This window comes from Eptatretus burgeri, chromosome 9 (assembly GCF_056783735.1).
Source record: "Eptatretus burgeri isolate ZD-2024b chromosome 9, Ebu_testis_v1, whole genome shotgun sequence".
Taxonomy (NCBI): domain Eukaryota; kingdom Metazoa; phylum Chordata; class Myxini; order Myxiniformes; family Myxinidae; genus Eptatretus; species Eptatretus burgeri.
Genome location: NC_140969.1, coordinates 84,915,469 through 84,930,208, shown reverse-complemented (window position 1 = coordinate 84,930,208; position 14,740 = coordinate 84,915,469). Strand labels below are relative to the sequence as shown.

At 43.0% G+C, this 14,740-nt stretch overlaps 1 protein-coding gene across 7 annotated transcripts in view; it reads left to right on the top strand.

Moving 5' to 3' along the window:
• ALKBH6 (alkB homolog 6, nucleotide demethylase) overlaps window positions 1-14,740 on the top strand; it is a 116,183-nt gene that overhangs the window by 54,788 nt on the left and 46,655 nt on the right. For all 7 annotated transcript variants that reach the window (XM_085895888.1, XM_085895889.1, XM_085895887.1 and 4 more), the window contains one exon: window positions 12,803-12,954. In XM_085895888.1, coding sequence (XP_085752014.1) covers window positions 12,826-12,954 — 129 coding nt within the window. In that variant the 5' untranslated portion in view covers window positions 12,803-12,825. The remainder of the gene's footprint in view (window positions 1-12,802; window positions 12,955-14,740) is intronic.

Sequence of the window (14,740 nt, the reverse complement as noted above, 5' to 3'; positions counted from 1 at the left end):
TATTATTATTATCTCTTCGGATGTTTCCGTCAGTTGTGGGTATTTCCGTCAATTGTTTCCGTCAGTTGTCGACCCCATGAATACTCAGGTATTTCCGTCAATTGTCGCCATTTCCGTCTAGGTTACGCACTGCCATCTACCGGACGGCTGTCACTTGAGGCGCGTGGGGGGGGGGGGGCACCGGAGACATGGTAGACACCGGGGACATTTCAAACTCTGTGCCATTGTACACCAGCGCACGCGCTGTAACAAGAAGCTGGAACATCCAGTGGAAGTCATCATTATCAGCAGTTGATGGAAAAAGTAGACCTGACTGGCTGAACTAATCAAGGAGTGTGCAGCTGGAGCAATGGTTCACCTTCGGATGAGCAAAATTCAACTTGATATTCCTAGTAAGGAATGCTTCAACCTCATTAAGGCCGTCAAGACCTCTCGGCGTATTCACAGTCTACACACTTCTAACGGTGTTCTGACTTGCCAGAGTGACATGAAGCACTCACTGCAAGATTTCTACTTAAATCTGTTTACACCGAGAACTGTGGATAAAACGATGGCAAATGAGATGATTGAACTTCTCCCATCTCTTTCTCAAGAACAGCAATAGCTACTCAAATGTGACATTTCTCTTGAGGAGCTCGCTGCGGCATTAAAACAACTTGAGGATGGCAAAGCCCCCGGTCTTGACGGACTCCCTGCTGAATTTTACAAAGCTTTTTGGAATATTCTGGGCCCTGCTCTAATGGAAACCCTGATTGTGAGAGCTTAGATCAGGGTGAATTGCCCCTGAGCTGCAGGAGAGCTGTTTTGTGTCTCCTCCCAAAGAAAGGGGATTTGCAGCAGATTACGAACTGGCAGCCTCTGTCATTGCTAAACACTGATTATAAGAGTTTGTCAAAAGTGCTTGTAATGCATCTTTAAAATGTCATCTGTCATCTGTCTCCTGATTAGAAATGACCAAACGTATTGCATACCTGAACAATCCATGTACGACAATATTTTTTTGGTTAGAGACTTGATTACCATCGGTCAAACCGTGCCTCATGGTTTTGGGTTATTGCTCCTGGATCAGGAAATGCTTTTGACAGTGTGGATCATTCCTTCTTATTTGCAGTTCTTACTCGAGCAGGTTTTGGGGAAAAATTCATATCTTGCATGAGACTTTTGTACAGAAATGCATCATCCCTGCGAAAAGTAAACAATAGTTTGTGTCATCCTTTCCCCTTTCAGCATGATATCTGTCAGGGGTGTCCACTGTCAGGCATGTTGCACACACTTTCTGTGGTTAAAAAACAGAAATATGTTTTTGAACTATCCTCATCAGCAAGAGTAAATTGGATCAAGAGTGCAGCTCTTTGGCTGTACCCAGATACACTCTCCTCATCATGGTCTTCATGTACACTTCTCCCAACTCTTCCAGGAGGAATGTTATGGAAAACGGATGGGTTTAAATACTTAGGGATCCATTTGGGAACTACAAGCTCTATGCAAAAGAATTGGGATGGGTTCCTAGATAACCATGAAGCAGAAACTATTAAGGTGGAAAGGAATGCTCCAGTTCTTGTCACTTCAGGCATGGGTAACGATCATAAATAACCTGATATTTCCAACCGTATGGCACAAGGTCATAGCACTCCAGCCTCCTCACGCTATTATCACCAGCATTCAGATGGGTTCAATTGATTTGTTTTTTTATTGAGGGAGGCCACCACTGGCTCAAGCCAGATGTGTTGTACAGGCCACGAAATTCTGGTGGCCAAAACTTGGTGCACATCCCTAGTCGAACAATGGCTTTTCGACTACTTACAAATATACCATCAGAGATATAATTGAAATCAGATAAGTGTTTTTCCATTTATTCCAAAAAACATTTTTTTCAAGATGGCCGCCCCAGTCGGCCATCTTGGATCCGGCCACACCCAAAATCAATAGGGTTCTTCCTTTTCAGGTGGTACATGTGCGACCCAAATTTCAAATTGATATGTCGAACAGTTTATAAGTTATCGCACTTACAGCTATAAATGTTGATGCCCGGACGGACGACCTGGGTGACAACAATATCCCCCTTCCGCCACGCGGCGGGGGATAATAAAACTTCAACAATATAGTGAAGCTGTGTCCTGGCATCCTCTCACGAATACCTTTCTCAGGTAAACAGGTGGAATGGACTATGACCGAGAACTCTTCCTCATGGATCTGAAGCAGGTCGATAGAGCTCGGCTCCCTGCTCTTCGTCTATCTCTTTTGAATATCTGGCAAGCTCAAGGAGTACAGTGGACAGAGATCTCTTATGATGTGCCAGGAAGTTTGTGCATGAGTCACTTTTCCAAAAGGAAAAAAAAACAAAACACCACGACGCGTTCTCTTCAACCCGTGACGAGTCCAGTTTTTTCCACGTCATGGAGGGGGGGGGGGGACAATCTGTAGAATTTGTCGAGAAGTTGTTTCACCTGGCTCTACGGCACCTTTAAATCATTGAAGAGACTTTTCCTGCAGGAGCTTTCCTCACTCCAAATTGGAAGGTGATTTATAGTTCTCCAACTGTTGGTCACACGGGAGACCTAAATTGAAGAATGGTCCATCAGGTCCTGTCCACACAGATGTTACTCCAGAAGTTTAACCACTCTGTGTCTCATTCATGTCCCTTTTGTAAGAATATGGAAAATTTGTGTCACGTGTTTATTGTGTGCAAGAGATCGTCATCTCCATTTCTGTATCCGAGTCGTATTTTTTGTAAATTTAAAATTGTTTTTTTATTTTCCAATCTTTGTTTATGGGCTGGCTTTCAACACGGAATAAATCTGTGGTTTTGCTTTTGAATTTCTTACTTGGCAGTGCTAAGCTTGCAATTTTAAGACCAGTGTAGTGTCAGTCATGACATTTGTCGGTCAGTAAAGATTTTCAATACCGTTAATGTTCTGGGCGCAGCTCAGAACGGATCCAGATGCATTGTGGGAAGCCAAAAACTTAGACTCTCCGCGAAGCTTACAGCTGCTGCAAGCTTGTATCACTCGGCGAAGCTTACATCGTGTTGTAAAGCTTGTACTGCATTGCAAAGTTCATATCAAGCCACGAGACCATCGGTCTGACCAGGCCCATTCTACGTTTTATCTACATACAAGCGCTACTCGTTAAGGAGGATTAAAGTGATCAGTATCTCTCTCTCTCTCTCTCTCTCTCTCTCTCTCTCTCTCTCTCTCTCTCTCTCTCTCTCTCTCTCTCTCTCTCTCTCTCTCTCTCTCTGTCTGTCTGTCTGTCTGTCTGTCTGTCTGTCTGTCTGTCTGTCTGTCTGTCTGTCTGTCTGTCTGTCTGTGTGTGTGTGTGTGTGTTGTAAGACTTCATGTAGTAAGAAAGATTGGAATGTATTTGCACGCGTTTTCATGTAAACACATTGCACGTCACGTACATTCGTGTCATTTGCATAACGTATTTCGACACCATTTGAGGTCCGTTTCCTGTTAGTTTGATTTATTGCATTTCATTTCTTGTGGAACTGTAATGCATTTCTGAAGTGGTGTCACAAAACAACATCATTCCTCACCAGTTTCATGGAGCTTGGAGGAGCTTTACGAAGCGATTAAAGAACTTTTTATCGAAGCCTCTTTGGGATTCAATAAATGGCCAAAGACTTCTGTATGAACACTACTCCTTGTGTCGATATCTGCGTACGACATCCAACAAACCTGTGATACTACGAGCATGAAACCTCTAATGGCAGATGAGCGCTTGCTGTCATTAAAACCAAAAAAGCCAGATTGGTGAATTGGTGAAAGATGAAATACACTTTGTTTCAAAGGCATGGTGTCTGCACAAATATAACTGGAGCATACATATCATGTAAACATGGCGAGTCTTCCTGTGTTTGAAGACTTATGGTGCAATGGTGGTGTCTTGTGTAAATGCGTTGAAAATGAAGTTTACATTTGTATGTGAAGTTGCAACAATACTCTTGACCTTTGAACCGTAATTGTTGCTCAGACCCAGCTTGAGCACCTGTACTTAAGAAATACCGCACTTGTTTTTCACATTTTGATGGTTTTCATGAACCTCATGCAAATGGTGCCTTAAGATCTGTTTGTTTGCTTTTCAAATCTGCTTTGTAAAATGTTTTTTATACTTTTATAATAAAAGTCGAGTTTCTCTTTCTCTTTCCTTCTTTTTACATGCACAAGCGCTTTGGTCAGTGAGTGGGTAAAGCCTTGTTGCCTTGTCCTCATTGCTGGAGTGGGTTGTATTCTCAGTTGATGTTTCCACAACTTGAAACAGTGATGCCCTATTCCATGATATGATTGGTTTGTTCACAACTGGTTCATATAAACTCTCCAAAAAAACATTCACAACTTGCTATGAGTGTCACCGTGTTTTGTCAAGTGTGGGCCTCCACTAGAAACACTGTGACAACCACCATTTTGCATCTGCTTTCCCCACCCCTTTTGCATTAATATGTTGATGGCCCCATATTTTCTATAAGGAAATTGAACAATTCAAGTCATGAATCAATCGTGTAGATTTAATTTAATTCTTACATTTCCCCACTTTGTTTCTTGCCACCCTTTTCACCCAAGGTAGGGAGTGGGGGGACTCTTGGCTTTCACCTTGACCCTTGTGTTAATATTTTAAATAAATTTTAAAATATTACATGAAGCCTCCACAAGTATGCAGGAAAATATACAATGTACAAAAATCTTCAATAACAAAAATAAATCTTTATAAAAATTTTTTTATGTGATATGCAGCACAGAATTTACCCCATTATGAAGAACTTCCACAATCTTAACTTGCATCAACATGATAGATGCCATCAAATTCATTCCCCGAGGAAGGTTAGATAGTAAAGAAAGATGAGAAAAGACGAGGTATTTGTGACCGACTTGTTACCTCACACGATCGACGGACCCATGCTTCCCAATCTCTTGGGGTGGAGGGGGTAGGGGGCATAGAAGGGAGAAAAACTGAGGATGTCTGATGGTGCATGGTCTGAGGTGTGCGATGAGGTGAAATGCAGATGAAGTGCAGAGAAGAAAATGGAAAGAAGTGCGTATCTGTGGGGTCGCTCTGAAAAGAACAGTTGTTTGGGTCTTGCCCTCGCTCTTTTGCGTCCACAGCAGACGAGATGGAAAATAAGAGATAGAACTTGTGAGAAGATAGTCCAAATGACGAGTGAGGAAGTCTGTAAGTGTATCTGTGTTTCAGCTTGGCCTTTAATGAATGCGCTCATCAGGGTGCCTGAATCACTGAATGGATTGACTATTCTTTTGGATTGACTGAATGAATGGATTGACTCACACCCAGTGGTTCGCTCCATTTGCTCCGTCCACCTGTTCAGCTCCGCCTTCTGGCCTGTGTTGCCGACCAAGCCAAAAGCAAAAGTCATCGTGTCCGAGATTGCTCCCACAGGTGACTTTATAGTCATTTGGTGACGGAGGAGCCTAAAGACCAATGAGGATGGGCGGAAGGAGTTTCCAAGCACCCCCATTGGTGCACGGACACTTCCCCCCAAGGGTTGGACTTTGCACCGGAAATGGCTTCATTCATTTTGGCGCTTCGCCACATGACTCATCTCTGACATTAACGTAAAGTGAGGGTATCTGGTAGTGCTCTCTGACCATGTGCACGCCTGCTCATCCCCACTGGCCCCAAAAGGTGGTGGTGGTCATGAATTATTCCCGTGCTTTCAAAGAAAAGCGGGAATATTGTGATTGTCTCCGCCGTCCGTCCGTCTGTACCTCCGTCTGTCTTACCCTGTAACTCCTACACCGTTTGAAATAGGAACTTAACTTTGGGACATAGTAGATATATGTATGGGGAAGTGCACAACACTTTCGGATTTTTGATATGACCCCTAGGGGCCGGGCAAGAGGGGTTGAGGTCATGGGGGTCGATTAAAAAAAAAAAATTGTCTTGTCGCTTTTTAAATCAAACATATTCATGAGTTATACATTTAACAACATATTATTTGAAACACATGATGATCAGAGAGAGGGTGCTTGGAGGGTAGCGGGTGCTTAGCGGATAGGGGTCAAAATAGCTCCTCCTACACCGTTTGAGATAGGAACTTGAAACTTTGGGACATAGTAGATATATGTATGGGGAAGTGCATAACACTGTCGGATTTTTGATATGACCCCGAGGGGCCGGGCCAGAGGGGGTGGGGTCATGGGGGCTGATTTTTTTTTTTAAGTGTATTTACCATTGTACATGGTAAATTCTTTTATATAGAACTTACTTATGTGGCCCCCACGAGTGACAAACAGTCACAGGTTTTACTTGTATTTATCTAATTGATTATGAATAATTATAATTAATATTATACACAGTTCATTCCTATGATTAAATTGATGCACAGTTCTATATTGCTGGACAGTGTTGAATTAATGTTTCATGAAATGTTGACATGCTTGCAATGACTTCTGATTTAGTAAACATAGTAAGTCTTTGGTCATAAAGCACATCAAATAGAAAAGAATAGTCAATCCATTTTGCAAGATAAAATATCACCAAGCGTTAATGGGACAAAGCAGTGCGCGTGGGAATATGCGATGGTGTGCCATCAACAATGTAGTTCTCGTTACGACTTGGTTGAGTGATGGCAGCAGTGGTGTCGTGTCAGTTGTAGTGCGGCGAGTTCGTGATGGAGGCAGTTGTGGTCGAGATTGTGCCGTGATTGAGCAGATGGAAGATGGCGAGCTTGAGTTGGGGCTCGATGATGGGGTTTTTTTAGAAGGCATTGTGGTGATTGGAGAAATGTTGTGGTTTTGGTGGCCTGGAAAGTCTGGAGAAGGTCTGAGGTGAGCATCTGTTTAATAATGGTGTGAGGTTTGATTGCGAAATGGCACGCGTATACAAATAAGCTGCCTGTTGCTGTGGTCTGCATGCTTGCGTGAAGGAAAAGAGAGGTTCGTAGGTGTGAAGTAAAATAATTAAAGGATAAAGAATGGAAATGAAGACCTGCCGAAAAGCCCTCATAATGCATTCTGTCCCATAAACCCACTAGACATGAGAGAAGGGCTATTTAAGATGAATAATAATGAAATGACTGCCTCGGAACACTATAAGTTGTGTGCCATTGCCTCAGGGGTGGGGGTTGGAGTGCCAGTTTTGCAGAACTGCAACATTATTATGCATTACCAACAGTGAAGTTGAAGTCTGAGTGAGAATAATTTGAAATTTTCAAAATGTTTCATTTTACTCATTTGAAGAAGAGGTTCAGCATCCAACATTGAACTTCGCAACAAAGCAGAAGTGATTTCTGTTCACGCCATATGTAAGCGGCAAAGTTGTTTGATGAAGGTGATGTTAGCTGAGTTCCAAGCAGATGGAAGATGACCTCAGGCAAATTATCGTGTGAATAGAGCAGAATGTTTGTAAAATACAACATGCTGTCTTTTGGTTAAATATATCAGTAATGCGATGGGTACTTTTGATATAATGATATAAAATAGTTCTTTCTAATTGCTCACTCACTGATAAATGTTTAGTACTTTATATTTGGTCTGGAAAGTTGAATTTTGGCATACTGTACTGATATAACGAAGCCAAGATTCCAGAAAAAATAATCACAAGCCTGCAAATGCATCTGTAAACTATCTGAAAGTAAAATATCTGTAAACGGTCAGCAGGTGGCACGTGGCTCGTTCAGCCTGGAGAGGGACGGAGCTACCACTGCGCACAAATGGAGCTTGTACTTCTCAGACATTCTTCATTTAAATTGATTTTTTTTTATCTGCATGCAGAATGCAAATGCAATTAGAAGGGCACTCGGTAGGGCGCATACCTCCGCCACGTAATGCCTGATCCATGAGAACATATTGGGCCCAATACATTTTTTAATTATCATGCTAAACAGTACTATATCGTTTTTAGCCCTATCTCTCAATTGTGAAGTCACTTAAAAACTTATAGTAGTAAGATCCGGATCTTCACCAAAATCTCATCAGTTCGTCCTTGTCACACACCAAACCGGTACACAAAGTTTCATCCGAATCCGTCCACAACTTTTTGAGATATCCTGTACACAAACAGATAGAAAGGGGTGAAAACATCACCTCCTTCACTTTCGGTGGTCGAGATAATAGAAATGATCGGACAACCAGATTGATTCTGTTTTTAATTTCTCTCTCGCTCTCTCGCTCTCTCGCTCTCTCGCTCTCTCGCTCTCTCGCTCTCTCTCTCTCTCGCTCTCTCGCTCTCTCGCTCTCTCGCTCTCTCGCTCTCTCGCTCTCTCGCTCTCTCGCTCTCTCGCTCTCTCGCTCTCTCGCTCTCTCGCTCTCTCGCTCTCTCGCTCTCTCGCTCTAAAGTATGCATTTAATGTAATTTACGTTGATATTCTCAATCCCACAAGAGTAGTTTTTGTATCTGTACTTGTGCAAGTAATTATTTTCTTCCATGGATAACATTCCCGCTTGTAGGACATCTGTATGCATTCATGTCAAGTAGTCGTTATTGCTCCTGTTGCATGTAGAAAACAAATGTAATCTCTTAAAAGATGCATGTGGTTTTTGTTTTCTTTCCCTCACTCACTATCAACTATAACAACATCTTTACAAAATCGATAAGGGGCATTGTACCTTCCGTTTGGTAGTAGGAGACAAGTGAACAATGCATAAACAAATGAGTATTATTTTGGCACAAAAAGGCTGCAGGCAGGTGTGGCGAAGGGTACGGTGTTGAGTGGGATGGAGTTTGTTACTGGATATTTACCCCATGCACTCGAAGCGAAAAGCTGGGTTAAGCAATTTGTTTGTGTCCGTCTGTCGGTCTTGTTAGTTTATGGTCATCAGTTTATGATCGTGGAACAACTTATCTAAATCGAATGCTACATTTTGAACATGAATTGGAAGACTAGTTTCTCGTTTTACAGTACTTTGAATTTGTCCCGATGTTGCATGCGCAAACAGGAGTGAGGTCATATTTTTACTCTGCCTGGCAGTCAAACAAAATCGAAAATGATTTCAAACAGGAAAGCTACTTTTTTTGTTTAAGGACAAACTTGTTTTTAAGGACATTGTAAAGGACACAAACAACAGGCACGAATAACGATTGCAATGTGTTATATAGGGTGATGTTATTGACACTGGGTAAAATGGTGGCAAAACACAGAATTAATTTATTTATATGCCTTTAAACATCTTGAAACCTTTTATTTATATTGAATTATATACTTGAACACTGTGGAATATAAATCACCTTCATAATACTTCCAAGAGCCATGATATTGTTACGAATCTGGAAGCCTTTTGCACACAAACATACAGCAGTCCCAGAAGCTTAGTTATTTCGATAAGTATGTGTTTATAGTTAGAATCCCTCCTTCTCTCTAATGGGAATTTCGTGTGTGCGCGACGAGTTATTTTTTAGTTAGGTTTTTATTACATCCACAACAACAACAACAACAGCAACACCGACCCACACTCAACCCGGTCGCCACGTGTTTTTGGCTGAGGGTGTGGGTGGAGCCTCCGTCGCTTCGGATCGAGGCCTCCGCTCCAAGGAGGGGCATAGAGCGTTTCCTCCAGCCAATGAGCGAAGGGTGAGCATCGCACGTGCGCCCCAGCCAATCAGGGGGGGGTGACCACCTCAGGGGCCAGAGGGAGTGTTCGGCCCGACCAATGAAGGGCGGCCACGAGTCGCCCGCCAACCCCTTGTCCAATCCGGAGGCGAGTCCCTCAGAGCGGTGTCCTCGACCCGCGGGGGAGGAGGAGGATAAGACGAAGTGGAGAAAAAGCAAGAAGGTTCGCCTCGTCAAAAGCAGGAAGGTTCGCCTCGTCAAAAGCAGGAAGGTTCGCCTCGTCGAAAGCAGGAAGGTTCGCCTCGTCGAAAGCAGGAAGGTTCGCCTCGTCGAAAGCAGGAAGGTTCGCCTCGTCGAGAGCAAGAAGGTTCGCCTCGTCGAGAGCAAGAAGGTTCGCCTCGTCGAGAGCAAGAAGGTTCGCCTCGTCAAGAGCAAGAAGGTTCGCCATGTCGAGAGCAAGAATGTTCGCCTCGTCGAGAGCAAGAAGGTTCTCCTCGTCGAGAGCAAGAAGGTTCGCCTTGTCGAAAGTGAGCAAGGTTCACCCCTTCGTAAAGGAGAAGGAGAGGAAGCTGCTGGCGTTCTCATCTGGTCCGTGCCCGTGCTGGCTGGCGTCCGTGGCGCCATTCTTGGTCCTGGGTGCTTGGTGCTGCGTTGGCGGTGGGTTCGAGTCCCGCCACCGGACAAGCTCGAGCAGACCACATGAGACGGGCAGGTGCAAATACAGGCCACGGCCACCATTTCTGTGTGTGTGTGTGTGTGTGTGTGTGTGTGTGTGTGTGTCTGTGTGTGTGTGTGTGTGTGTGTGTGTGTGTGTGTGTGTGTGTGTGTGTGTGTGTGTGTGTGTGTGTGTGTGTGTGTGTGTGTGTGTGTGTGGTGCCAGTCTGTATAAGTAGAAATTGTTGTGTGTTTCATTGTATATAGTTTGCATTTCTTTTATTCCTGATAACTCTGCTCTTTTTGTGCTCCCCCTCCCCGATTATTGTTATAAACAAGAAGCGGATACTTCGATATCGCACGGCTGGGGGCAGTAAAAGTCGAGGTTAAGAATGATGAAACAATTTTGCAGATATAAAATTTAAATGTAGACACAGTGAATTAGCATGCATGATGGGAAGAGTTGTGACGTTGGACAAATTTCTATTTATAGCCCTCAGATCAAAGGGACGTACGCGGCCATAAGTGTGACAGAAGACACAGGACAGAATAGCCAATTATATAACAGCGCGATGTCACCGCGCTGTAATAAACCCCTGTTAAATGTACCAGCTCGTTTTCTGTGCTTTTCTTCGTTAGCCTAGCAAGGTGCGTATTGAGAAATAGCAAGGCCGTTCGGGCCGGTAAGTTGTCTTTTGGTCCGGCACGGCTTTGGTAACTTCCGCTCGGTTACGCCGGATCCGAGTCGGTGATAGCGACTCAATTCGGACAAAGTCGGCCGACGGTGTGTTTTCCCCGGTAGTTAGACAGCATGGGTACTTAGGTAAATTGGAATTAGACAAGTGGACCCTACCCCACGCCATCAAAATATTGGCGACCACGGTCCGCTAAGGGACCCGTGAACTCTCGGACTTATCCGAGAGTCACGACCTAAATTCCAGGTGTTCGGTGGGAGACGACTCCACTGCTTCACCTATTAGTCGTTTATCGCCACCGAACCCCAGCAATATAAAAAAATATATGTATATGTGTATATATAAATATGTATATGTGTGTATATATATATATATATATATATATATATATATATATATATATATATATATATATATATATATATATATATATATATATATATATATGGCATGTGAGAGGGACAGTATTGGAGTGAAGAAGACTGTCAGTACGGCTCTGTCAGTAAATTTCTGGATTTTTTTTTTCATGGATCTTTAAAGTAATTATTTTATTAAAATTAAAGTATATACTTGAACACTGCACAGGACATCGTGTTCTACTGACTCTCTGATATACATGGTGTAAATAATGATGAGTGGGGCTGAAAGATGACGTGAAATGGTGGTGGGGTGTCTCATCAAAATGATGGTAAGGAGAGTGATAATTTTCTGACTCGCTGAGACAGCTGCAGGTGGACGAAAATTGGGTCAAAGGAGCAGAACAGAGTGGAGTGGAGTGGAGTTGAGTGTAGTATCTGGAGCCAGGGCTTTGGAGGGTGAATGAGGAAGGGTTATGAAATGAAGGTGTTTTGTTTGAATTGGGGAGTGCCAGAGTGCTGACATGGCAGGTGGTGCAAGACAGGATAAGAGATGGTACAAGACTTAGAAGCCACTAAGCTGTCTGCATGTAAAGAACAACAGGCCTTGTGGGGTATGGTTGGTTATGTGATTTACCAATCATGTTGAGAAATTTAACTCTGCATCAAGCAGTGAGGTGAGCTCTGAGGCAGGGGAATCCTCTGGTGGTGGGGGCGGGGAGGGGGGATGGGTGGTGAGATGGGAGTGGAGAGAGAGGTCAACACTGGACATTGTCAAACAATCGAAGAATGGAACAGTGCAACGTTTATATTAATTTACACACGTTTATATGAACACCAGTCTTTTATAATGTTGTTTTTGATATTTTATTCAAAGTTCACGAAAAACAAAGAAAAAAACCAGAGTTATAAAACAAATATTTGCAGGAAATAACTGCTTTCAGGTTTTGAGAAAAATGGTTATGGTACTGTATAATTTTGTCAAAAAGAAAATTAAGCTTAAAAGCCGAATGACACTGTGGATGAAGTGTGGATAAAACTGCAAAAATCTATTCTGGAAAAGGTACGAGTTAAAAAAAAAACCCATTGGGACCAAACTCTATGCAGAGTGTCAGTACTGCCTAAGTAGTCTCCTGGGCTAGTGGGCACAATCCTGGACAGGTCACCACTCCAATCCAGGATACTCAAATGGCTCATTCATCCCAGCAAGCTGGTACTCATTTTGCCGACCTCAGAAGGATGACAGGCTGAATCAACCCCACCTGGTATTAATTCAACAGCTGAGCAGGATTTGAACTCAGGACCCTCAGATCCCAAGCCCAGCACCCTAACCATTAAACATGAGTAAAGGATTAGAAAAAAAAACAACAGAAGACTGGATGAGCGATAATTCGTCGGGCGCGCAGATTTATAACTCAAGCGGAAGGATGATCACTATTCTTTGTACTATGTGAAATGCTTTTTAGGCCTTGCATAAATCTGAAATTTACAAAATAGAGCTGTTGTAATTTATTCGTGTTATGCGTTGCGTTTCTTGTTGTTTATTTGTTTACAAATTTTCAAATGTGCCATCTCCCCTCCTTCCGTCACAGGGGGTCTTCCACACCCACGGGGCATGGTCGTTGAGGTTCTGCCGCCATGGTTGGCAACCTACACAAAGTCCTTGTCTGCCTTTGGCCTGTTTGGAGGCAAGAGTGCAAACCACGTTCTCATCAATGAATACAAACCTGGCCAGGGGATCATGGTAAGGTGGTTGTGGTTTCAGCCATTTTATGATGCCATAAACTCTCCATTTTACTCAGAGAGATGTCTCGAGCCTATTCACTGCAAGTTTACGATTCTATATATTTATTGACACGAGACACTCTTACCTTTTCGTGTTTTATATGCTGGAATGAATGGAAAACAAAATATGCAATATGAGATTTCTTTGCAATCCGAGGGTGGGCAGATGAGTGGGGGGGGGGGGTGGGGGGGTCTCCACAGTTTAATGACTTGAGACCTGTGTGAGATATTTCCATCACGGACATCTCCAGAACTTGAACTGAACCGATTGCTCTCGTGTCGGTGGAAGAAAGCATCACTCGGCTAAAATCCAAGTTATTGCAGGAAAGACGAATGTCTGCCTTTTGCATCTTCATCAAGCCTCCAAATCTCTTTCACTTTGGGATTGTAAACCCTCGTTTGTGTATGTACTACAATACCTAACACAAAATTAACGTGACGATTTGTGTGGTGCAATTCCAGTTGAGATGAATACAGTATTCATTAAAAACAAATGGTCCATAGAATGTGTCCATTTGTCATAAGGAGTCTCCGTAATGGGTCTTGTTAGTCGTCCCATGTGCTAACATTACTTGATCGACATTAGAGATCCCATGGTATACTTCGTGAAAAGTAGGCGAGTTATTTCTGGCACCATGAACAAATTACAAATTCCTTCTTTGACCGACAGAGTAGTTGTGTTGCAAGAGACAAGGACACTCGCACGTACACCAGAATGCCACCATTACCAAAAGCACGCTATTGCGCACATGCACAGCCTGGTCACGGCAAAATGTACTATTCATACATGTGCAGACACAACATAGCGATACATCACACATCCTCCCCTTTAGTTAATCAACACCCTTTTTAACCTCCCATGAACAAATTTAATTTGAAATTCCCCACAAAAGTCCATTGCTTATGCATCTAGTCTATACTCATAAAAAGGTGTGTGTGTGTGTGTGTGTGTGTGTGTGTGTGTGTGTGTGTGTGTGTGTGTGTGTGTGTGTGTGTGTGTGTGTGTTCTCCATAATTCCAAAACCATGAAACTGAGCAGCCTGAAACTTTGCATGAATAATGAAGATAACGCTAAGGAAGTGCAAGAGTGAAAAGTGGATGTTTGGGCTAATTAAAACACCCCTTTTGAAGATAATTAATGGCCTTATTTAATTGTATCCTTCATTAGGCGATCCTCAGCCTCCTCATTCTCTGGGGTCTTCAAGGCGTTTCCTGGGTAACCTCGCTGGGGACTGAAGCCACCATGTTTTTTAGCCTGCTCAACCTTACCGAGACTTGGAACAGGCCACAACTTGGAACAACCTGTTCATCATAGCTACGAATCGCTGGGTACATTGCAATGCTTATGAACGCCTGGAGACGGCAGCGTTCGTTGCTTCATTTCATTTCTGCACATGCGATCACCACGAGTATCTCTTAAACTAAGGAGAATTATAAAAATTTAAGCCCCAGAATCGAACTTGCAAGCAGTTCCGACTCCTAGAAAGTGTTAATTTGTCGAATACAGACATATGTGACATTTTGAGTATCTCCGGCAACTTTTGGTCAGGGGTTCTGTCTCGATGAATGTGATGATTTTTTTTTTAAATTATTATTGTTTTATTTTATTTGGTGGAGCAGGCTCCCGTTGCCAAAGAGCACATTGTGTGGCATGAAATGTATGATTTCCATCTAATATCTCTTCAAGGACATTGATGTTGTCGAATGATTCCAAGACAATGTGACCAGGTTGATGGGGAACTATT